Source organism: Epinephelus moara, chromosome 6 (genome assembly GCF_006386435.1).
Source record: "Epinephelus moara isolate mb chromosome 6, YSFRI_EMoa_1.0, whole genome shotgun sequence".
Classification (NCBI taxonomy): domain Eukaryota; kingdom Metazoa; phylum Chordata; class Actinopteri; order Perciformes; family Serranidae; genus Epinephelus; species Epinephelus moara.
Genome location: NC_065511.1, coordinates 10,473,514 through 10,499,054, shown reverse-complemented (window position 1 = coordinate 10,499,054; position 25,541 = coordinate 10,473,514). Strand labels below are relative to the sequence as shown.

The 25,541-nt window shown below is 40.2% G+C and overlaps 2 protein-coding genes across 2 annotated transcripts; both read left to right on the top strand.

Moving 5' to 3' along the window:
- Nucleotides 1–378: 378 nt before the first annotated feature.
- On the top strand, nt 379–8,356 carry LOC126391725 (protein LYRIC-like). The gene is made up of 13 exons (XM_050046639.1): nt 379–1,025; nt 1,280–1,399; nt 2,091–2,172; nt 2,566–2,739; nt 3,141–3,191; nt 3,384–3,527; nt 4,190–4,273; nt 4,403–4,471; nt 4,553–4,698; nt 5,881–5,997; nt 6,278–6,382; nt 6,666–6,792; nt 7,338–8,356. The coding sequence occupies exons 1-13, from the start codon at nt 696–698 to the stop codon at nt 7,400–7,402; spliced, it is 1,614 nt and encodes a 537-aa protein (XP_049902596.1). The 5' UTR covers nt 379–695; the 3' UTR covers nt 7,403–8,356.
- A 1,190-nt stretch (nt 8,357–9,546) lies between these two features.
- LOC126391731 (lysosomal-associated transmembrane protein 4B-like) lies at nt 9,547–25,541 on the top strand. Its single transcript, XM_050046649.1, has 7 exons — nt 9,547–10,290; nt 11,389–11,500; nt 14,656–14,729; nt 14,909–15,031; nt 15,273–15,371; nt 19,336–19,431; nt 24,307–25,541. The coding sequence occupies exons 1-7, from the start codon at nt 10,195–10,197 to the stop codon at nt 24,385–24,387; spliced, it is 681 nt and encodes a 226-aa protein (XP_049902606.1). The 5' UTR covers nt 9,547–10,194; the 3' UTR covers nt 24,388–25,541.

Sequence of the window (25,541 nt, the reverse complement as noted above, 5' to 3'; positions counted from 1 at the left end):
AAGACTTTTTGAATAATGGAATTTCGTGTATCTAGTTAATTAGGTCGGAAAAGTCCGAATGTATGACACCCGGCCAGGCTGTTATTTACAGGGCCAGGGCATTTTGTCAGCCACTTATAGCAAATATAATACAACAAATGTTGGCAAATGACAGTACAGCAATTATATATCTTAAACATAATCTCTTCCAGATTGCTACTTGAAATACATTCTAAATATGTTTTCTTCCACATAGCGTTAGCTACAAAAACATTTTTTTTCTATCTGAACTAGCTTTTTGGACAATATTCTGTTAGGATACACGGTCGCGATCTTCAACCTGGAAACGCAACTTTACAAGCGACAGCGAAGGCAACGCTTCTCCTCCAGTCAAAACGGAGCCATATGAGGTGAACCTGCTTCGCTCGCGGTCACATTGTGGTGGTCAGCTAACGGAGGCATATTATCTTACGATGATATCAGCTAGCTTGCTGGCTAGTTAGCTAACTCAGTTTCTAACCGCAGCCACAACCAGATTTAGCTAGCTAGCTGGCGGTCTGGCTGGGCCCATGTTGCTGGCGGAGGAGGGGATGAATTTATTGTCTTCCATCATGTCGAAGTCGTTCCGTTATTTTTAGCTAGCACTGCAGGCTAGCGCAGCTAATAGCGGCAAGCAAAGCGTGACTAATCGGTCTGTTGTTTGAAAAACAATACAAATGGAGCAGTGGCAGGACGCGGCCTCTCAGCAGGTCAGACTGCTTACAAATCGTCTGAATGAACTGTTGTCCAAAGGTCTTGGGCTACTGCGTACCGAACTCGGCGTGGATTTGGGACTGAAGCCTGAGCTTATTCCGCCATGGGTGATCCTCTTAGCGGCATGTACCGGGCTGGTGCTGATGGTCGCTCTGTGGGCCTCAGCCTGCCGGGCTCTCTTCAAGAAACGACCCGCTGTCAGCCCTGTGGACGACGGCATTGAAGTAAAGCGGGGTGTCAATAAACCTGTCAAATCCGAGGAACCGAAGAAAAAGAAGAAGAAAGCAGAAAAGGCACGTAACAAAAAGATGAAAACCAGTCTACACCCTTTCATAACTTGATAGCGGTGTCGTTAGCAAGGCTAGCTGTCAAGCTAACACCACAGTGACAGTTGAATCTCATATCATGGCCAAAACCCTAGCTAGCATCATGCTAGTCCCCGCCTGGCTATGCTAGCCTTGGATAGTGTTACATTTAATTGCTTGAAAGGAATATAGCTGAAAATTGTCATGCCCCTCTACATTTTTTCTTCACATGTGTATTCCAGAAAGCCCAGCCAAATGGGAGAGCTGTTGCTGAACCACAGGAAGAAGCCATAGTGTCGGAAGAGATAGTGCCACATCACCAGCCGCCCCCACCAGAAGTCAAGGCTGAGAAGGCTGCAGAGGTAATTTGCTTCACAAAATACATATGCCACACACATAACGACATGGTGATGTCACCTGAACATCGTGATTTGTCCAGTGTGATGGATGTGCCCCGATTATGTTTATATAAATGTTTCCACTTTGCTGCCATAGCTTGTAAGTTACACCATCATTTTGGGGGGGTTCTCTTCAATCTGAAGCTGTTGAGAAAACGCCACCTTTTCTCACTGTCACCCTGCAATGATGTAACCAGACCAGCTGCCAGTGTTAGGTTACAGTTTTTAACCTGCAGATGCAGCAAAATCCTGGAGGATGGCTCCTGGCTTAGGGCAGCACAAGGTGCAGCCTTTCATCTAATGCCACCCTCTGGTTAACACAAAGTAACACAAACTGTGGCCCTAAGGGTGATGGAGTCAGAAGATGTACTTGTGCCTACACGAAGAGATGGAAATAGTGTTTACAAAAAGGACATGTAACATATTTAGGGAGTCTCGGACAGTGGATGTAGTTTCACTTATAAATAGATGTGGCTTGAGTGTGCTGATTTGATTGACTGCCCGTGGTTAGCCTGGGGCCGCCTGCCCAGTTGCTGTTCCTGGAGGTTAAATCGTTTGTGTTAATAGAAACTCCACTGTAGCCCCCTGTCTCATAACCCCATATGTCATTTTGTCTTTCTTTGCTACTTTATGCCCACTATTTTGTTTCTCCTAGTTGAAGAAGTCCAAGAAGAAGGCCAAACAGTCTGTAAAGGAGACCAAGACAGTGACTGCAGATGGCAAAGAACCAGAAGAAGGTGAAATATTATGAATTACAAAGTGATGTCTGGGTATCAAATCACTTATTTGAGTAGACCTGTTTCTGTTCATTTTTGTTTATAGTAAGCTACAGTTTTCAGTAACCAGATCATCACATAGGGAATGACTAACTTCTGTACATTTTTAAATGAATTTGAATGTGGCCTTGGTTAAGAAAAACTTGATTCATACCAGGCATATTGTTGTAGAATAGGACCTGCCTTAGAATTTTTTCCCCAGCAAAATACATTTAGTGTGCATTTGAGTAGTCTTTGCATCTAATCTTTTATCCTGCCCTGCCTAATCCATACCATATTTCCTCACTAATCCCATAATGAAACCTCTCAGTATTTTGCAACTAATTCCATGCTGCAAATAATGGTCTTTGTCAGGCACATGGGAGACCAAGGTCAGCAACAAGGAGAAGCGTGAACAACGCAAGAAGGACAAGAGTTCCAGTGATGGCTCAGCCAGTCCTGGAGGAGGGGACACACCTGTGAGCGCTCCCCCAGAGCAGCCCAAGGCCCCTGCAGCCCCCACATCTACTGGCCAGAAGAAGAAAAAAGGTGGCTCTTAACAGACAGAACTCTAAAAGCCATATATATGTTTAAATTAGGCTGTGATTTACTTCTTTTGAGAGGTTTAAAATTAGGAAGGGGGAAGGAGCTTGCAAGATTGTTTAGTTTTTTTACTTGTATACTTTCAGGCAAAGCACAAACTGTCCAGGCCATCTTGGATAAACAGTATTATATTGCACCTAGCGAGAAATTTTTCTGTTGTTTAGTTTGGTTGGTCTCTTGTTGACAGTATCCACTATAAATACAGGCATGAGGGGAATTTAGCCGACTCCCAGAGTGAGTTTTCCCTAAAGTGTTTCAGCTGAAGTGTTTGTGTGTGCGCTCCACTCACTAATAGGCTCCCATGGATACTTAACTTAACATTTAATGACCTTTTTAATACTTTTCAGGAGAATCCACAAAAGTGAAGGCAGAGAAGGTTGAGGCTGTTGTATCTCAAGGTAATTATCAGTTCAGACAAAAGCTTCACCCACTTCAGTTCAGAAGACACCGCCAGCACTGATATCACATTTATGTAAAATCTTTGATCAACAAAAGTTCACATGCTTCAGTGGGAATTCCCATATTAGATGTGTCGTCAACCTGATCTGTGTTTATTTCGGCTGATGATCAAGTTTCTCTCTTGGCATTAGTTAACAGCAGTGAAGCGGTAGCGGTGGCGGCTGCTGCTGTGACTGACATAGCTGTAAAGGTTCCTGCTCCCACCGCTGCTCCGAAGACGGGCCCCTGGACAACCAGTAGAGAACCAGCATCACTGTGGAGAGGGGAAATTGATGGTAAAAATGTTTTACCACTTGAACTACTTAGTTGCTGAACCCTTTGTGTGTTAGTGTAAAAGCTTTATGACATTCCATGAAGCAGTGGACTGCTTGAACCTCTATATCAGCTGCTGTGTCAGCAGATATAAATGTAGTTAATATCAGCCTCAATAAATGGATCAAGTATCAGCAGATGTGACCGATCCACATAAAAGTCTGTTTCTTAGTTACTGTTGTAATAAAACTTGTAAAACAATATATTTAAAACGTATCTGAGGTTCAAAGACCATAGAAACAACAGTTGAGACAACAATCTGATTACTAGGGATGCACCGATCCGACTTTTTCAGGCCTGATATTAATACCTAAGCTTTGGGAATCAGCTGATATTGAATACCAATCCAATACCAGTGTTTAATTAATAAGCTTAATACCTCACTGTATGTCTAGGTGACTGGGATCAATTGTTTATGTGTAAGACAACGCCAAGCTTGACTCAAAACTCTTGGTTCTTATTTGGTGCCACAGAAATGCTTGACAGGTCTGCATAGTGTCAGGGAACAGTTATTTCAATCAAAACAAAACTTAAGCAGTTCTCATCAACACACTCATCCACTGATTGATAAGTTAATTGTGTTGGACAGTGACATCATAACGTCTGTGTAATGTGTATGTTTTAGAGTCGTGGACTGTGATTGAAAGGGGGATGCCACCAACAGAGAGAAATCTGGTGTCTTTAGGCGGACTGGGTGTTGGTACTGCTGGTAAGTATACAGTACATTGGTGATGCAACATGTGGTGGTTTAACCTGGCTCACACCCCTAGATGGCACTGTTTCCCAAAGCATCCTTTGTGAATGGCAGATTGAGTTATTGTTCTTGTGTTCTTTGTAGATCCCCAGCCTGTGAGCGATCTGACCTGGCTCAATAAGCCCAGAGTGGACGACGAGTGGTCTGGACTCAGTAAGGATAATATATTTAGCTTCTGTATGTTGTGATACTCCTTTTACACTTCTGTTTTCTGACAATCTTTGTGTTTCTCAGATGGTAGTTCTGCTGACCCCGCCTCTGACTGGGACGCCCCTGCTGTAGCCTGGGGCAACTATGAAGAGCCCACACCTGAGCCCCCTCCTGCTCTGGAGCAGCCCCTCCCTGAGCCCGCCAAGGTTAATCTGCTGATTGGAGCAGCTGTAAGTGTGCCCAGACATGGGACAAAACTAAGGCTACGTACACACTAATATGTTTTCATTTTAAAAAGCACAACTATCGTTACTTATGTGCCTAGCATCCACACTACTGGACTGCATTTCAAACCCCTAAAACAGAGACCTTTGAAAATGCTGCTGACCTTGTTTTAGTTTGGAAACTCCTTATCAGTCTCCTAAACTGTCTTATCAGTCACAAGGCCCACATACCTTTTGTGATTTCATCCTTTTTGTTTGGGTATTCCTTTCCAGTTGTTATGGCTTCCTCTGTTGATAGACAGTGCTCCAGATACCAGTCTAATATATCTCCATGTTTGCATTGCAGCGACTCTCAATATATTTTCCACTGCCTTGGCCTCCTTACACTCCTGTGTTACTTTTAGTAACAATTTCGTCTTGTTGTCAGTCCAAACAAATAAATCTGTGGTCTGACTTTTTACCATCTCCGTAGTATTTTCTGTAGCTAAGCAACCAATTGCAGAGTAAACTATCTGCTTCCCATTTACACCGACATGGCCAGTGAACATGGATGGTCATGTGATATGCGTTTTCAGGCGTTAGAATGGAAGGAGAATATTTTTGAAATGGTGCAAGAACACGTGTACAAGAATCATTTTCATTTTGAAATGCTGTTTTAATGAAAACTTATTAGTGTGAATGTGGCCTCAGCATTATGGGACTAACCTGGAAGTTTTAAAAATAACAACCCAGTAATTAATGACTCCTCTGGGTGCAGGCCCCAGGGCAGCTGTCCTGGTTCTTCCCTCTGACTGTGTCTCTGCTGATCATAGTAGTGACTCAACACAATAGACTGGGTACACACGCAGCCTTTGTCGTGTTTTTGTTCTTTAGTTAAAGAACATTGCAACCCCTGCACACCCACAGGACTCCCACACCGGTGTGTCCTTTAGTTGTGATGGATTATACCACCTCTCAGGACTGAGAGGATGCATTTCTTTTTGTCAGTGCTGTTCTTTGTACTACCACCAGATGGCACCAGAGTAAAATGTTTTCAAATCCTGCACTACATGCTCTAGATATGAAGACACACATTATAAATTATTTAAATAGAGTAATATAAAATAGACTTTACCACGGAGGTGGTGCTTATGTGTATGTTGTTGTTTTTTTTATCTTAGTTATGTTTTGTCCATGTGTGTTTGTCAGGATGATGATGAAGATGAGAAGGATAAGGGAGAGAGTGCTGCTGATGGAGCAGCTAAAACTAAGAAGAAGAAAAAGAAGAAGAAGAAGGCTGCTGATGAGGGAGGAGCGGCTGGCCAGGTAACTGCTAGTGAGAATACATGCACACACACACACACACACACACACAGAGTGCAAACATAGATGTGACTTAAGCAATTGTAAAAATAACAAGAAAGCCTGAATGTAGTATGACTAATCATCTTTAAATTTTTCTGTAAGATGTTTTTTCTGTTTGACATTCAGGAGGCTTGTTTATTCTCTTGCCCCTCACGATCAGTCTTTGACATTTCTAAAGTTTACTTTGAATTCACTGCACAGTTTGATGTCAACTTGGCTTGTGTCCTTGTGTCCTCCAAAGGGCGAGGAGCCAGAGAAGGAGGCGGCACCTGCAGCCGTAAAGAAGCAGCCACCTGTTCAGGAGAACACTGCTGCCGTCCAGCCTGTCAAAGCAGCTGCTGTCGAGGTCAGTGGTGATAATATCTGACACCAGAGCAGATCATCTAAACTACATTTTTCTGCAGAAATGTTCCTGTTCTGTCATAGTTAACGTTAAAAAGTTCAAGGGGTGTGAATACTGGAAATTGTGTATCTAAAACTGGTCATCAGTCAAATTACTTTCAAGATTATTCATGTACATGTAAATTTATCATGTGCAGTATTTTGTAAGTGCACTGGGATTATGGATTTTAACGGCTTCATTCCTTCTCTTGCCGATCAAGACCAACCATGTTTCCCTTTTCTTACAGGCGAGAGTGGAGCAACCAGTGAAGGACAACATATCCCAGAAACCCCCTGTCACACAAGTGCCACAGAAGCCAACTGATGGAGAGCCCGCTGCCAAGCAGAACAACCTGTCTGCTCCAACACAACAAAGTAAGCACATTTAAACCTTAGTAAGAGATTATAATGGGGACCCCCTCCTTGTTGCTAGAGATCTCAGGCAGACAGGTTGTGTTGGTTTGTGATTTATTGAAGTAGAGGAAGTGACTGAGGCTTGAGAAATATTACTATCAGATGTCAGGTCAGTCATATTTAAATGCCCTTCCCAGCTCCCACCAGCTTTCATTTTCAGTTCAGACCCTAATTAAGTTTCTGTTTTTTATTTTTAAAAACATGGATCTCTCTTTATCAGTCATGGCTCATATTGCCATGATGTTCCTAAATGGCCATGTTCAATAATTCTTTCTTTGTATCACTGATTTCTGAGCATCACTCAGTGAGTCATCATATTAGATTGACCCTTTTGAGATATGATGGTAAGAACAGAAGGCAAATATTTTCTCAGTAGTGAACCAAATGGATACGTGACTCAAAACTGCCTCTTCAACATTTGTGAAATCTTGGGAATGTCTAAAACCGTGTGAATCACAAGTTGAGATTTGTGTGACTCATCTCCCTTTCCCTTTTTGTTTCTGCAGAAAAACCTGAGGAGAGCCAAGCGCCCAAGCCTGCGAAGAAGAAGAAGGCGAGGAGAGAGACATGAGACCGAGTCCCCTCTGCAGACCTCTGTATGCAAAAGACTTCATATCCTGTTTATGCAACACCTTTTGTGACAAGAACTTTGAACTAAGGTCTCCACGATGGACTTAAACCTTCAAACCAGTCTGGAAAATGAAACAACTTTTATACACGTCGAGTGTCAGTCGATGGATTGTTGAAAACTGAACCTAGATGCAGTGCAATCTAATGTAATGCGGTGTTAATGATTTTTAAGTATGCATTTGATACTCTTGACTCTGTCTTCTAATTCCACTGAATCAAATAACTGATTGAAAGAGCTGTATTGTAGTAATTAGACGTAGAAAATACTGATCATGTTTAGAAACTTGATGTTGTGGTGGCTAACGACTGGAGTTTACTGTGTAGAGAATGAAAACGGTCAACATGCTTCAGGTCTCTCAACACTGGGCCATATTGTTGCACTGGCCTTTGCTTCTGCAGTCTTTTATTTTGCTCTTACATTTGTAAGTCACGATGGTACAGTTAGCGCTGCTGGTCGAAAAAGAGCGGAGAGATCAAATGTTCAATTCACGACAATGGCTCAATAGGGTGTAAACATTTGTGACATAAACGAGACATGAGCATCTTGAGGTGCAGAAAAGGGAATCATGTCTGCTCTGTATTTTTGCATTCTTATCTGTGACTACAACATTTCAGTTGACTCAATCCATCCGGTTTGTCCCTTGTCTGATGTTGTACTGCGGTGTTTCGAGACAACTGTTTCCTTGCTGTTTTTACTATCTGTGACTGCTTTGTGGCCAGAGCCGTCTGGGAGCCTCTGATCATAGATGTACCATTGCAGTGTCAGGAGCCTCTTCATGATTTTCCACCTGTGGTTGATTCGAAAGTCTTCAGAACCTTTTGTAAAACCTGTTTCTAATAAAAGAAAAGCTAAAGCCATATGTAAAAAGACTAAATAAAGGCCAGTTTTTCTATATTTGGGCTTCTCTATATTGCAGTTTTTAGGCCTCTGCACTGGCATTAGCTGTGGCCAGGAGCATCGTGTTTTTGGGCTGTCCGTACGTCCTTTTGCATACGTACCTTCGCCCCATACTTGTGAATGCAGTATCTCAGGAACACCTTACAGGGATTTCCTCAGATTTGGTACAAACGTTCACTCGGACTCAGTGGTGACTTCATTAGATTTTGGTGATCAAAGGTCAAGGTCAATGAGACCTTAAAAAACATGTTTTTTTTGGCCCTAGCTCAATAATATATGCTTATTTTGGCAAAATTGAACACAAATACCAATAATAATTATAGTTTAGGTCAGTAACCCACCATGTAATGATGAATGAAACAGCATCCTTGTGAGCTGTCATGATGAAGCCTCAGGCCTGCAGGCTAACCTTTACAAAGTAAATAGTCGGCCTACAACACAAGAGAGTTGTATAGGAAACCTGACAGGAAAAGTGCTTAATATTTGGACTCAAAGATTGGGAATGCTGGGGGAGATGCAAAATGCCCTCAGCAGTGGGCATTTTGGGCAGTGGAGTGTTTCCTAAGGGAGGAAACAATGCCACATTGTGGTATAAAACACAACATGTCATTTCTAGATTAAAGTATTTTAAGTTAAGCTTCTCCTCTATAACTTTCTGGAAATGACGGGTTACATCATCGGATTTGATCCTATCCAGTCTGTCACAGCTCCGGTGTTTATCATCAGCAGGTCCACTAACTGCGCCTTTACTCAGCTGTGTCAAGATCACCAGAATAAGACCAGAAGTAGGGGGATTCATCTTCAAAGTAATAGCGTAGTGTCAAACTTCTAGACTTTTCACTGTATACAGCTCTGTAGGTCAGTGTAAATATAGTGCCTTCGGACTATCACTAACAGTTAAATCATTTGTGCTGACTGAGATGCACTTGGTTTGAAAAGGATTTTGTTGCTTTGTTTTCATGACAACAATATTCTTCAATGCTTAGAATTGTCAAAAAGAAATTAAGAAACTCAGTTTATTGGGACACTGATACTGCCCTGTCACAAAATATTAGTTATATAGTTTCAGGGGTCTTACTGAACAGATTTAACATAATACAAAAAATAAAAGTCTTATATTTGATAAAAGAAATATCAGTATTAATTCTCGCCATTTCTGGAGTGTTTTCAGAATGCTTTGATGGTAAACATGTAGAATAAATACGTGGTAATAATAACTACTGGTAATGTTACCAGTATCATGGTAACAAATAGATTTATGTACAGTACATAGTTTGTAATGTTTTCTTTCCTTTCTGTCTTAAAATGACCATGACGTGACCTCTTAACCAGTTGGTAGAGGCCTATATTTGAAAAACTATGGGGTCTAGGAAAAACAAACAATAAAAAAAATACTAAAATAAACATTATTTATTAATGATAAACGTTTTTATTGACTCAATTAAAAAAATGCAAATTAATTTAGTGTGGACGTTAAAGGGATAAATAATACTGACAAGAATGAAAGGTAATTTCGCCTAAAACTTTGCCCTTGAAATGTTGTCATACACCATACTAAAGCTGTCAACACAAATTAATTGTCTGTGATTTATTTTGAAACCGGAAGTCGTATTTCCCCTGACGCGAGCTTGACACTCTCCGCTCCGCTCCGTTAATCTGCTCACGGTAATAATAAGTAACGGACAGGTCAGAGGCAGAAGGATCCAGCACGTCAGTCTCTACCGAGGACCGACTGTTCGCAGACGCTGACAGGACCGCGGGGCTGTTTTTATCTTGAACTAACACCGATATCGTTTTTAAATGCTCGCGCAGCTGTGATCAGACAAGCAGAGAAGATGATGATCTCCCCGTGGGACCGCTGGTACTCCACAAGCTGCTGTCTATGCTGCCATGTCCGCACAGGAACCATCATCCTGGGGGTCTGGTACATGGTGAGCACCGCCTATCGCCTGTCACTCACTGCCTCCATGTAGACATCCAGAAACAGACCATCAGGGAAAACATGACCTCGTCACAAACCATTCATACTGTGTGCTGATTTTCATGATACTGCTGGGTTTTAGAGTGTATTCCATTATTAATGAAACCCATATTCTCACTTAATTTAAGAAAAAGATTGAATTATTCTCCTCTTTATAAAACATATCCTAGCAAACCTTAGAGTGTGTTATTTTGTTATACTCTAAATTAATAATGCATTTTTGTAGAGGGAGTGTTCTGTGTAAAAATGGGCAATAGTCACTCAGTTTTTGGTGCGTTTATCCTCCTCTACGTCACTGATTCTATACATGACTGTAAATGATATTGGAAACCTTTCTGATGTGAACAAACTGAATCAAAAGATGAAAATACATGAACCCTCTGTTTTGTGTTATTAAATGTGCCATTCAATTATTAATGGTTATTCTCCTCTACATCATTGATACTAGACATGATTATATTAAAGACCGTGAATGTTTTAGATAAGAAATAACTCAGAATTATTTTACTGAATTAAAGTATGGAAATATAAGTACCCTCTTTTCTGTGCTATTTAGCTGTCAGTGTAAGATTTCTTCTCTTGAACGCATGCCTCTGTTGTGCAGGGGAGGGTTGACTGAACCAAACACCACATGTGGAAAAATCCTCTCTCTGCTCCCTATGAATAAATTAGCACTTGGCCTCTTCAGGTAGCAGGTTTTGTGTCAGGCTGCCTATTGACTGCAGAGAATTTTCCATGACATTCACCTGATCAATGGGGATGTATGAGTCATATGCATAATGAGTTGTGCCTGACAGACCAATACAAAGCTCATGTATGTGCCTGAACTTAGAGCTTTTACTGTAGTTATGTAATTTAACATAGCTAAACTATCTTGAGGATGAGCTGTAATTATTTGGGGTTTGTTGCTCTGCAGCTCATGAGCATTTTGAAATCTATATTCAGCATCTGCCCTTTTGCAATGTTCTACTATCACCTGCCCATATTGCCCCCCACCTGTCTGCCCATATTGTTGCCTTTATCTACCCATATGTTCTCTGTCCCTAAGCTCATCAATGCCGTGGTGTTACTCATCCTGCTCACAGCGCTCAGTGATCCTGAGCAGTACCACCTGACCAGCGCTGAGTTGGCTAATGACCTGGATGTCATGGATGACGCCAGTAAGTAGCCCAGCAGGCCACTGTTTCTAATGTTCTACCTGAAAGTAGATCTCAAAACAACTGACTGTGACAGATGACTTAATCTGGGCTTGCGCGGAGTGACACCCTCAGTAGGGTTGTCAGCTGACTAATAGGATGATTTATTGTGTTATTAGAGGGACCTCACACATTTGTCTAGACAAAGGTCAGCACTTCTCTCTAAATCAAACACCCAAAGCCACAGACATGCAAGCCTAATGTCCATCTGTGCCAAGCACTTTGAAAAGCCTTCTTAACAGACCAGGTGCACACTGGAACAGTCTGACTGGAGGTGGGCCACAGCACATGCTGCTGGTAGCCTCTGTTTGGGAATGACTGTATTGTCCCACTTCCAAGGGATTAGGGTGTCCTATGATCCATTACTGCAGGTTGGGCGTTAGGACACTCTCAGCCAGAAAAATGACTTCTGTTCATAATAAGAACGCTGTTATGTTGCTCAGTTATTTTAGCACTGTCAAATGATCAGATGTGACTATGGTGACAGTTTTGTGTTTTTTGAATTTTTACCCTTCTGCCACTCCATATGGGTCGTAAATATGCCGCTAATTCCACTGAATAATGAATCAGAAAATCAGCTGAAAGAGACCCTCGACCTTGTAGTTGCTTTTTCAGCCAAATAACTCAGCGTGTGTTTGAGACTGTGCTTTTTGTTGACAGAGGCACTAGTCATTATTTTTGAGGCACTGGCTCAAAATATAATTCAATACAGCATCAAAGCCTGCACAGCAGCTATTTAGGGCATCAAATCTTCAAAACAGGACATCAAGCTGTGAGATAGACGAAACAGCAAATCCATCAGGCAATGAACAGTGCTCTGCTATTTCTATTTTAACATATTCCTCAAAAATTGTTCTAGATAATGAACACTAAAGGGACAAAATGATGGATTTCTCACACCATGTCACAGTAACTGAACTTTTCTAATTAAATAGTATGACATTTTGGCAAATATGTTCATGCTGAGGTAGATGAAAAGATTGATACTGGAGTCAAGAGGTGATTAGCTGAGCTTAGCTTAGCTTAGTTTAGCTTAGCTAGCATAAAGACTGGACAGTTAGCATCATGTTTCTTTCCAGAAATACACTTATCAACATTTCTAAAGCTAACTAATGAACACCCGTGTTTGCCAGGAAGTAGGTACAGCACACAACTCTCCTTAAATTTCAAATAATGTTTTAACATTGTCTTTGTGTCATCTTGAAATGACATTTAATGTGTTAAGCTAGCTGTTTCCCTACACTTCCAGTCTTTATACTAAGCTAGGCTAATCCCTTACCACTCTCATAGGGTTGTTTTCGGCAGGGACAGACAGGTAATTTTTTAGTGGAATAGCTCTAAAAAACACTGAATAATACCTGTCCAGCACCAAATGACAAACAGACAAAGTTAGCAACTAGCTGATGAACACAGAGCAGCACTTCGCAGCCAGATAAAGGTGTGTTTATGTTCTCAGGTGCGATGTTTCCCAGCTCAGTATCCTCTAAATATGTCTCCTTAAGGAGACTTATCAACAATGTTTTCCCTCGGGTCATATGTTCAATGTACATTTCCCTGGGTCAATATGTTGAAATTATCCACCCAAGCTTATAGTCTACTGATGTTACACTCCTTGAAACATATGCCCATACTTCTGGGCAAAATTTCTTCACTTTAGATATTGATATAGCTACAGTGGCTGAACGGATTTTTACCATTCAAACTACATTTAAAATGTCAATATCCCTTTGTTCATTTGCAGTTTGAACTGTGAAGCTTGCCCTTACCAATCTTTTATAATAATAAATATAATATTAAGAGACATAGGACCCTAAGAACATAGGGATGACTCCCTTCCCTCAGGACTTGGTGGAAACCAAAAACAGAGCTAAAAGAAAAGGGCATATTGGACTTGCATTCACCAAATGGCCACATTAAATCCAAACAATGTCTAAATAGACAACTTTTAACTAGTTGACGATACACTGATGAGCCAAAACATTAAAACCACTGACAGGTGAAGTGAATGCAATGTTCTGTTGGGAAATGTTGGTGTTCTGACATTCGTGTGGATGCCACCTGACATGCTCCACCCACTTAAACACCAGTGCAGACCAGGCACCCCCCCGGGCACCCCCCAGACCAGGCACAACAGCACTCCCCAGTAGCTGTGGCCCCCCCAGCAGGACAATACGCCACACCACACCACAAAAACTGCTCAGGAATGGTGCGAGGAACGTGACAAAGAGCTCAAGGTATCAACCTGGCCTCCACATTCCCCAGATCCCATCTGATCAAACATCTGTGGGACAGTGAGGGGGTTTATTTTGTCTGCAACGGTGTTCGGGTGGGTGGAGCATGAATGCCAGGACCCAAGGTTTCCCAGCAGAACATTGCACTGTAACAAGACCATCAATGTTATTCACTTCACCCACCAATGGTTTTAATGTTTTGGCTGATCGGTTATTTATTAAGCTAACATATCAACTTAAAAGTTGATATATTTATATCACAGAGTTGTGTTTACAGCTTGTTTCTATAAAAAAAAAAACTTGGCTTGTCACAGTTTCCTCTATTAATGGCATTTTTAATCACTGGTTTTTGATTTTCCAGACACCTGATTCTGTCTGCCTTTTGACGCTCACCTAAATTAGACTCTGAAAAAGAAGTGTTATATTGCCTCTCGCAACACTTTAAAGCCCTTTTATGAGCAAATGTGATTCATCCTGTGACTCAGAGCTACAAAATATGTATTGTCATTTTATAATAGATATCTGGTATTGTATTTAAGCGAGTCACAGGACGGAGAAATGTTAAATTAAATTCACTGTTTTCCCCAGTAGTGCCACTTGTACTATATTTTGGTTTTGCCTGCTGCTGTCCTTATGTAACAGAATGATTAGTTGTGTTATGTAGACTTGATGAGGTCAAGCTGACATGGAGCAAATGACAGAGTAGATGTTAATTCCTTGTGTGGCTGACAGATGCAGCTCGTCTGTACAGAATTTGTTTTCGGTAGATCAGCTGAACATGATGTTGTGAACATTTTCATAAATCTGATTTGGAATTGAATGTGCCTCAACCAAAATGACCTCACACAGACTCTCACTGGCTTTTAACTACACCTCTCTCTGCTACAGACATGTGCATTGCCTCGGCGATCTCTCTGCTGATGATACTTATATGTGGGATGGCAACATATGGTGCATACAAGGTAAACAAATGATTCATTAGATTTTATTGTAAACACACTGTAATCTCCCTGCGACCCAGTTCAAGCTCTGATTTACAGTGTGTCCACAGTGTTGGTTAAAGAGCTCAGCATGTTTCTCTGCTCTCAGATTCACCTCATCAGCCTAACCTATAAACCTAAAAGACATATCTCTGTTTCAGCTGCGTGCCGCCTGGATCATCCCATTTTTCTGCTACCAGATATTTGACTTTGCTCTCAACACCCTGGTCGCTGTCAGCATTGTGGTTTACCCAAACACGATACAGGATTACTTGCAGCAACTGGTGAGAAATCTTGAGTGTTTTCATCTTAAAAGTGAAGTCAGTGATATCTAACAGCACAATATTGACTTCTTTGTGGTTTACAAATTTCACGATTTGTGTAAGCTTTTAACTTGGCATTACTCATTTAACATGTCAGTAGTTATTAATGTACAACTACAGATGCTTTTACTATCTTAAGACCGGTGCTCATTTAACCTCAAATGATCCCTCTGCTGGTTTTGTTTTTTTGACTCCCGTACAGCCTGATAACTTCCCTTACAAAGAGGAGATCGCTGCTCTCAGTAATGTCTGCTTGGTCTTCATCGTGCTGCTCTTCATCGGCTCTATTCTCGGCTTCAAGGTAATGTTGTCTTACCTCAAAGGGGCCTTTGAACCAAAAATCAAATCAATCATATTTTTCATCTTACCTGTAGTGCTGTCTATCAGTGTGGATTGTTTTGGTATGAGTTGCCGAGGGTTGGAGATATCGACTGTAGAGATGCTTCCCTTGTCTCCAGTATAGTGAAACTAGATGGCACTCAGGTTGTGGTGCTCAAAGTGCCAAAAAATACATTTGAAAAACTGAACAGCAATGTCTCTCTCCAGAAATCATGACCCTGTTACTCAAGATGATCCACAGATTATGTTGTGAACAGTTTCATAGGAACTAATTTCTTTCTACCAAACTAAATAGCCCCCTCCTGCTAGCTCACCTAGCACCACTGAGCTAGCAAATGTTACAGCTCAACTAAGGAGGACAACATTTATGTGTACATCTCGTGCTGTCACGAGCACGAGCCTCTTGTCCAGAAATAGATACACTTCCTTCTGCCCAGTGATATGGTCGGCAGGTGTAGTTCTACACAAAGAAAACGAAACTGCTCACAACAAGGTCTGTGAATGATCTTAAGTAACTGGGTCATGATTTCTGGAAAGAGAACGTTTTTCAAATGTATGTTTTTTGCCCTTTGAGCACCACAAGCTGAGTGTCATCTAGTCCCTTTAATTAAGGAGAAGGCAGACATCTCTGTAGCTGATATCTCCAGCAATTGGCAACTTACACCTAAACAATCTAGACTGACAAACAGCACTGCAGGTAAGAGTAAAAATATGTATTTTTGATTTTCAGGTGAACTGTCCCTTTAATTTACATAATCTTCTCCATACATGTAGCAGCACTTAAAGTTCTTTGCAGGGCTGCCAGGCTTATATTTGCAGCATAACACATTATCTTACAGCAGAAAAGATGTGTTATGCATGCTTGTGACACAGGCAGCTGCTTTTTATGTAACTTTCTGCCCAGATGTGATTTTATGATGACTGGTGGATTTGCTTTCACCAGTTCTGAGGAATGTATAAAATGTTATGATTTTTCTTTTAAAGATAAGTTTTTTATGTTTTGGGAGCCCCATCGGATTTCATTTCAAATCATCCTGGAAGGTTTTTGGCAAGAGTCATGCATCTCACAGCAGATGCTGTCCAATAAGCCTTTTTTTTTTTACAGCAGACAGCTTTGACTTATTATAGTGAAAAAAGGCATTATGCCCAGTTACAAGTGACAGTAATGGTGGCTCTGTTTTATTTAAGTGTCCCAGTAAGCCATGATTGTGTGACAGTAAGCCATCTTGCACAACACCGGGACTAAAGCAGCTAAATGGAATTCAGACATCATACTTTTTTTCATTTCATTCATTTGTAGACTCTTAGGCTTGTTAATTTGTTTTGGGTTTGTATTGTGTAATGACAGATCTATTAAGCTGTCAGATATGTTGTTGTGGTTACGCTGCAACTCTGCTAACAACCAAAAACATATTCTGTAATAACTAATGTTAAGTCTGAGATTATAAGACAAACTGCTACTAAACAGTTAATAATATGGTTTGGACTGTCATAAGTAAGGGGATTTTTATCGGAAACCCTTATGTAGTTTCCTCAGAATCTGTATTTGGATCAGTAGTTGTGTGAAGTCATTTCTGAGTGATGGAATAATTTGCTTTGCACAGTCAGTGTCATTATCACACTGCCATTTGCAGTGGAATAGAAGCTAAATTGAGTGATCTCTTGCTGAAAAAGGATCTCTGCAGGTTTCCATGGAGGCTGTTAAAATAACCTAGCTGCCAGAGCATTAAAGTGACTTCTTAATTGGGTTATTATAGAAGTTAGAAAGCTCAGTCTGGCTTTGGGTTTGTGCTAGTGGATGGATTTAGCAGATGGTGTTGTGTTTGGCTGAAGAGTTGCAGTAGCAAGCTGCCTGCTGAGAGGTAGATGATTCCTGAATGACGGAGAACAACAGGAACTTGTTTTTAATACTCTAAAGCGATGAATAGCCCTCAAATAGAATCTGAAAACAGTCTGAATTCAACAAGCAGGTGATTGGATTACTATCATCTGTATGTTATGTGAGTTATTCTCAGTGTTAGTGAGAGTTTCTTTGAATAACATACTTTTATTACATCCACTTTTTCACTATGAGACATGATGTGTATGTTGTCATGGCGCCAGCTGTGTCTGTCTGTGTGCAAAAATAAAATATGGGACAAAAATGTAACACTTACACCACAACTTTCCTCAAGGGATGAAATGAAATGTTACATAATAATGAGGAAAAGCTGAAACCACAACACTGTTTTAAAACTTGCGGGCTTCACTACAACAAAACGAAATTATAAAAAGATTAAGAGTCTACAACAATGAGCACGGCTACATGTGCACAATAATCAGATAACTGGGAATAATCAGGTAATGGTAATAATCCGATTTGATGCGTTTACGTGCACTTCAATAATCTGATAATCAGAAAAACCTGGTTTACATGATTCAGTCCTTCAGTTGGATTTCTCCCCAAGTACATGATATAAAACTCAAACTTCCTGTTACAGTAGGTACTCATATCCTTGAAAAACCTCGAAAAGTACGCAAGTCATATATTTGCAAAATAAAGCACTCATCATGCTGACAGCTTATATTCTTACAGTACTGTTTGTTTTTATCATTAACAAATACATGTGAGAGCATTCTAATGTGTAGTTTATCAATGTGGAGCCAATTTTACATACTTTGGGTAGATTCGGAGTAAAAGTACTGCAAAGTGCAATATACAAGTGTATTGTATATAAACTTGTCACACAAAGTGCATAACATATAAGTAAGATAAAATAAAAGTGACAATTTAAACACTGAGAATATAAAAATATATTATTTTATGTAAAATCTTTATCTGAAAGGAAACAAAAGCTGTCAGATTAACGTAGTGGAGTAGAAAGTACAATATTTCCCTCTAAAATGTAGTGGAGTGGGAGTATAAAATAGCAAAACCCGAAAGAAACCAGATTAAAGGGTATACATGCACCGAATAATCTGACTATTGGGGAAAAAGCTAGGTGTGTTTATCTGATTTCTCATAATCAGATAATGGCTTTTATCTGATAAAGCCTATCGGATTATGCTGTTTACATGACCACTTGAATAATCAGGTAACTCCAGAAATCAGATAATGATCGGTTTATTAGTGTGCATGTAAACGCGCTCAATGTTAGCAGCTCTGTGAGGCTATATTTGTGTGTGTCTGTACAATATTTCATGGCTACACATTAAATATATCGTGGGTAACTTTTATAAAACTAACATTTTGTCATATTGGCTGACACTGTCACTCCATCCACATGAGACAGATGTTTTCAGAAACACATTTTAGTGTACTGTTTAGCTTTGAAATGTGAAAGTTTGCTCCAGCCCGTCGGCGGTGCTCAGTTTTGAACATGGCTGCCGGGTCACAAACTTTCTCATTTTACACCTAAACAGTACACTAAAATATGTTTCTGAAAACATTTGAGGTGTGAAATAGGCAATGCTATAACAGAATCTCGATTAATATTTGATCAGCGCTGCCTAGTTTGACAGTTTGATAGCAGTTCACAAGCAGTGATTGACATGATTTGCAGCTGCGTTAGAGACTCCTTGGCTCTGATTGGTTGTTTTTGTTCAGGTGTGGTGTTTTTTTGCCAATGCCTTTAGATGGAGCATGACTCATTATGGACTTTCTGTCTTATATGCTACTGTCAGGATATAGTGACAGTTTCAGAAAATATGAGAAAAAGGTTTTTTTATCAACTACAGCTTTAAAATGTTTTTTGAGATATTTGAGTTTTGACCAAAGTTGTGAACAGACCAACATTGCCATTCATACAGCCATGCTTCTAGTTTGGCTAACAACCATACATATCACCTACCATAACCCTACTTTCTGATTTTTGCTAAATAGCAGATGATGTTGATGTCATGCAGTTAAAGCTTCTAATCTGTGATTGTGTTCTTTCTGATATCAGGCCTACCTGATAGCATGTGTGTGGAACTGCTACAGATATGTGAGCGGCCGGGGTTCTTCTGAAGTTCTGCTCTATGTCACGACCAATGACACCACGGTAAGACACCTCCAATGAACTGTATTATACATTAAGACACATATCACATAAGTATGGGGATATCATGTGCTGTATTTTTCTGTGTCAACAAATCCTGTGAAAAGACAGAAACCAGTCTGTCTCTCAATACTTTCCCTCTGGCCCTAAGCCTGTTGTGTTTTAGTGAAACAATGTGAATCTTTAAAAAAAAAAAAAAAAAAAAAAAAAGAAAGTATACAGATTCATTCAAGGCTCAATGGTTTCTAATACCAGCTCAGCACTGTAGTTTTTCGCAAAATTGATTTAAACCAGAGTAAAGTCTTGGAATGTTTCAATGGTGGATTAATTAAATAGTAATGAGGGAACATGTCACAATGTGCAATAGTGTGGCTCACTGAAGATTTGAAATCAATTTTGGACAGTAATGGAGCTCTACAGCATGGAACAGTATATTGACATACTGTATCTTTGGTTGAACTGGCACCACTTTGTAGTAGCATCACATCTTGTTGGAATTGGTTTTTGTTGATAAAAAGAAACAAAGAGAATATGACTAGACTTACCTTTTAAACAGAAGATGGAAGAGCATGGGCTAAGCTCTGATTAGCTGTTCAGTTTTCTGGTAGGTCAGGCCACAGTTGAGGGAATCTGTAGAAAAACATCTTCTGCTATTTTTTTTCTGTTAGACCATGGATGGTGAATGTAAATCACATTTTCCAATGAGCTGTCACAAACGTCTTTGTGCACTCTCGCTTTAACACCAGCACTGCAGACCTACCTCACATGCAGTGTACAGCTGAACAAATACTTTTGTCAGCGTTAACTGTAAGAGAAATATTTCCACAGCAGATTAAAATGTCTGATTAGCAAACCAAGTGATTTACAAGTCTGCAGATATTAATAAAATGTAGACATGACAAGGAGTGAGAAAAATATCATCACTGTGCACGTGTGCTATATGTTACCAAATTCATAGTCCATTAAACTATCCTTTATGCCTACATTCATTGTCATCTAGAGATCCAACATAAAAGAATATCTCGATTTGCTGTTTTATTCCACTTCTGCAGAAAAATGATTACCTTATTCAGTCCAGACCACAAGTCACTTTTAATCGTCTGCGTAGGTAGGCCAGTCTGGCAACTGTAAAGCCATCATGTTGGGGGAGGAAGGAAGTATAAAGATGGGCTGTCGCAGCAGGTAGTTTTACACAGGCTTACATGGATGAAAGAACAGACTTGGATGGAGAGATGTGGCTCCATTGCTGGCAAAGCCATTATAATGGTGGAGGAGGCACAGTAGTAACAGTAAGTGGTACAGTTAAGTGAGCTCTGTCTGGGTCTCATGTCGGTGTTCTGTTGCTCAGGCCTGGCCCCCTGACCGCTGTTACCCTACTGCCCACACACTTATTATAACTGATTATATCTTGACTGAAGGGAGAGGAAAAAGTAGGCTGTAGAAACACTAATGAACTGTTTTGACTATTGTGGACATTTTTCATCATGAACACACAAGGAGCTGTTGACCTTGCAGTATGTTGGGCTTTACAAGTATAAAAAACCCCTTCCTCAGTCTGAAGACTCCTCTGAGTGTAACATTCCACACAATTTGAAACAATCCACCACACTTGACAGCTTTATACACCGTGTGGCTTTATGTGATGTTAAGGGCTTCTACGAAACAGAAACTCCTGATGGATAAAACACCAGAGCTGTAAAGAGAGGAACAGGAGGCCACTCTCTAACTCTCTGACATCATTAGTGAAAAGTGCCAGAAAAACAGCGGTCTGCCCCTTTATTAGTCTCACCTCTGCAGGTATGCTTTTTCAATTAGAACTTGACATATTCAATTAGAGCTCCCCACAGACCACAGGCAGGTTTGTGGCTTTTGGTTAGCAGCTTGCATGACTATGCATCAGTTACACAGCAGTTAGGTCAAAGGTCCACTAATGCGTCCCGTATGAGCAAAATTCCTGCACATACACTCACACCCACAGTCAGGTGCTTCATTTGGCAATAAAGGAGCTGCAATAAGTAACCCTTTAAATGCCTCACAGAACAAAATGAACATCAATTTCTCGTTATAAAACAGGTGATGATTGAACTGTATGCTAAGCTCCGCAATCAGTAATCACTGTTGCTACACCTGTCAATTACACCTGTCAGTCTTTTTAGTCATGCAGAGCACATACACAGTTTACAGTGATAGCAGTGGCACATTTACAATTCAAAATTCCTAGTCATTTGTGAAACATCAGGCATTTTCTAACCGATGGCTGCGGCTACTAGATTTCATTGGTTGTAGCTAGCTAGCACAAGCTAATGTAATTGGAACTACATCACTTTAGAAATGTTGATATGATTTGTATGAAACATACAAAGGTAACACATGGTTTGCAGAAATGTACAATGCCAACAATTTATCTGGCAACTGTTCTGATCTTTGCCCTCAAAAGCCAGCTTCTTGTCTGTCATGTTTTGAGAGGGTGTCCATCAATTGCTGTACAGGCCACTACAGATCAAAGGGGCATTGATCCATGTAGGAGTCGCTAGTAGAGGCTGTTGAAGGATATTGATTACTTAATGTCCATGTCATTCTCAAAAGATCAGGGTGGTTCACCTTCACTGAGGAAAGACTGAGTCTGCACATGTGTGCTGAAACCCTCAATGGCTCATTGTTTAAAACATGGGAGACACAGGTCAGACACATGCTGTTGTTGTATATGAAATCAAATGAACCATTGAGAGAGCCTCCATTTCTGTTAGCCATGGTGTCAACAGCAAAACCAGAGTGTTGAGTCACACCGAAGATGTTCTGACTCCACACAGTCTCAGCTTTGCTTCCTGGTTGATTACCTGAGAAAGAGACGAGCAGAGAGGAAGCTTAGATTTGTGCATTTGATTGAATAAAAGACTTTCTTCTGAATGTTGTAAAGACGTGAACAGGTTTATCATGGCACATCAGAGAAAAGTGGTAACGACAAACAAATGATTGCTTTTGGGAGTGTAAACCTACAGAGAAACATCCTTACTTTGAGTGTGAATGATGAATAGCAGAGGATGAATAAGCAAGTCTGCCCTCTCTAGTTAGAGAGTCTGTGAACTGCTTTAAAACTAAATCTGGATGCCAACACCTGCATTTGTTTTGGTCACATGGCATAGTGTCCTATATCCGATTCATCCCCCACATTATTCAGGACACTCTGTGTACTACATTTCCCTTTTTGCTCTGAAACAGTTGTTCACTGCTCTGCTTCAGCCTTGCAGATAGTCATGGTTTCAAATCAAAATACATTTCTGCTCATTTGCTTCAGTATCAACCCATGAAACATATGTGAATGGTCATAAGGCTGCAACTAGCTGTTGTTTTGCATTAGTGATTATTTCTTCAGTTAATTTATAAATCTTTTGGTCTATGAAATGCCTCACAAAAAGAGGGAAAATCCCATCACAATTCCCAACTGCCCAAGTCCATATTTAAACCTTCTCTTTTTGATTGACAAAAGTCCAGAAAAATACTAACTACTAACTACTAACTAAGAAAACCAGCATATATTCACATTTGAGAACTGTGACCAGTACATTTTGGTCATTTGTAATTTTTGGTAATTTTTTTCTTAAAGCACGACTTAAACTATTGACCCATTATGAAAAATGTTGCAGAATAATTTTCCTTCAATCAAAAATCAATTAATTGACTCACCTCTAGTTGTTCAAACACTAGTCTCCTCATCCAAGAATTAAACCCAAGTAAAGTGAAGCTGCTTTTAGTTTTTATGGAACAAAAGTAAGGTGGGGAGGAGGGCTTAATATGTTTTCACTGGTGATGGACTTGTTCAACCGTGCAAACACAGCCCCTGTCTTTTATTCCTCCGTGAAAAGGTTGGCGTTGCAATATCTGTGCATATCCAAAAACCTGTTGATATCCAAGTCTTTTTATGTTTAAACATAAGTGTGCTTCTCCTTCCAAACAGAAATGTGAAATTCTTTGGGATATGCATTTCTACACCTGCCTTGCAAACTGTTTGTAAGTTGGTTTGTGTACAATGTATCCCTGACAACACACAGAGCCGGCCGTAAACAGGCAGGAGGCTGTGTGTTGCAAACTGCAGTAAAAACCCCAGTTGATAAGCATATTGTCAATATGCTGTATACATTCCAAAGACCCTATGTAAACAAGTAATTCTTGAATATCCCACATTTCACTCGTTCTAATTTGGAATATCCAAACAGAATATGCTGTTTACATGACCCGTATTAAATCCAGAATATTGTCATACTCAGAATAATAGTGGAATATTAGTTTGCATGTAAATGTACGCACTCAGACAACCCTCCGTTGGTTGAAAAAGAAAAAACACATCATCTTTCTTCTTCTCTGACCCCACCATCCCACTCTATTAATTTCCATACAGTCCATAGAGCATTTATGTTGTTATTGTACCTAATAAAACTTAACTTGGGCTGTTTTAAATGCAATATCATGTATTTTACTCTGTTTTTTTTTTTTATCTTAAAGTGCTTCCTGTCCACCATTTGATTCTCTCTGTGTATGAAATGTGTCGTATAAAAACCGCTGCCATGGTGCATAAATATATTTGATTAAAAGTTTGTGTTTAGACTATTTTTAGGAAGCCATAATTGTCTCTGTGCCATTTAAACTCTTCCTGGCCTATAGATATTTCACTTAATCAAGAGGTTTTACTGTTAAATTCTCCTTCTGTTTGGAATTGCACTGAAGCCAGTGTGATGTCATGCAACTTAAACCAAAACAGACATTGACAGATTTATCATTATTATGACACTGATTATTTTGAATTGTACCTGCCTGTCAAGTGACAGGACAACTCATACTAACCAAATTCTTTTATTTCTGCTCTTTCCTCTTTACCTCCAGGTGCTGCTGCCTCCGTATGATGACAGTCTCAGCCTCCCTCCCAAGCAGGCTCCTCCACCGTACACCACCGCTACGGCATGAAAACATTTCCAGCATCCTGCTGACTGGACCCTGCTGTTAATAAAACCCCCAGCAAGATTAATGCACCACACTGCCTCTCCAGTGTACAGTATATTCATGGATATATTGAAGCTACACAAACATTACAGCACACCCATGCATGCAGCGATACATACGTACATGCACACACCTCTACCACCACCGTGACCTCTCATCCCCTCCTGTTATTTATTGATGACCTTATGTTCTTACTGTAGCTCTTCCATATGTCCGTTCTGTTTATATAAATCCAGACATGATGTGCATTTTAATGCATTTAGACCTGGTTGTAATAAGGCCCTAGAAAGTTTGATAGATTCTATATATTTTTATCGATGCTATTTAAGCTCTGTGTGTACCTGTAATAGTATTTTATGTGTGCTACCTTTGATGTTCATATCTAACTTATGCACAAATGCAAAAATGACGATCTTATTGCCCACGGTAATGAGTGAAGAGTCGTCCAGTGTTTCCTGTTTGTCTTGTCTCTGCTCCTGATCAGGGTTGGATTGCCTTTATTCACAACTTTCTATCTGATGGGGTGCCCTTTATAGATCCATGTGTGAAGTGTCACCTGGACTGGAAGTTTTCCCAAAGAAATGCATCTGCCTGTATTCTGACATGATCAAAGAGCAACCTAGTGTATATCGAACATATCACCTTCTTTTACTGTTTTATTCATTTACAAATCAGAATTGTCTTGTGTTAAAAAAATCAGGAGTGTCGAGCTGTGCTGGTTGACCTTCATATCTTTAAATGTAACTGTGTGTTTCTACTGATAGACGAGAAATGTCTTGGGCTGCTATTTATCTATTTTGACAGCACTGATCTGGAATCAGTTTGCTCTTTGAAGTCACGATGAATTAGTTTCTCGAGGGAATCTTGTGCAATGACTCTCGATCGGGCCTCTATACGCTCAGGAGCTCAGTAAATATGGACCCGGTTGTGTTTTTTCAATTAAACCAATGGGACCTTCTGGTCTTTGTAAACACACAAGTCTGCTCCACCAAGTCTGCAGTTATTGGCAAGCTGTTTCTTAGACACAAAATGTCCTGCAAGGACACAAAAATCAAACTTGAGGGCTGCTGCTGTATGAAAAATAAAGATGTGACATTTATTTGTCTATTAAAGTCTAA

Bases quoted from the DNA above. Each gene is read 5' to 3' on its own strand.
- LOC126391731 (XM_050046649.1), top strand. From the start codon at position 10,195: ATGATGATCTCCCCGTGGGACCGCTGGTACTCCACAAGCTGCTGTCTA. The intron at 11,501-14,655 runs GTAAGTAGCCCA...TCTCTGCTACAG, and splicing joins GGATGTCATGGATGACGCCA to ACATGTGCATTGCCTCGGCG. The intron at 15,372-19,335 runs GTAATGTTGTCT...TTCTGATATCAG, and splicing joins GCTCTATTCTCGGCTTCAAG to GCCTACCTGATAGCATGTGT.
- LOC126391725 (XM_050046639.1), top strand. From the start codon at position 696: ATGGAGCAGTGGCAGGACGCGGCCTCTCAGCAGGTCAGACTGCTTACA. The intron at 4,274-4,402 runs GTAAGTATACAG...TGTTCTTTGTAG, and splicing joins ACTGGGTGTTGGTACTGCTG to ATCCCCAGCCTGTGAGCGAT. The intron at 4,699-5,880 runs GTAAGTGTGCCC...TGTGTTTGTCAG, and splicing joins ATCTGCTGATTGGAGCAGCT to GATGATGATGAAGATGAGAA.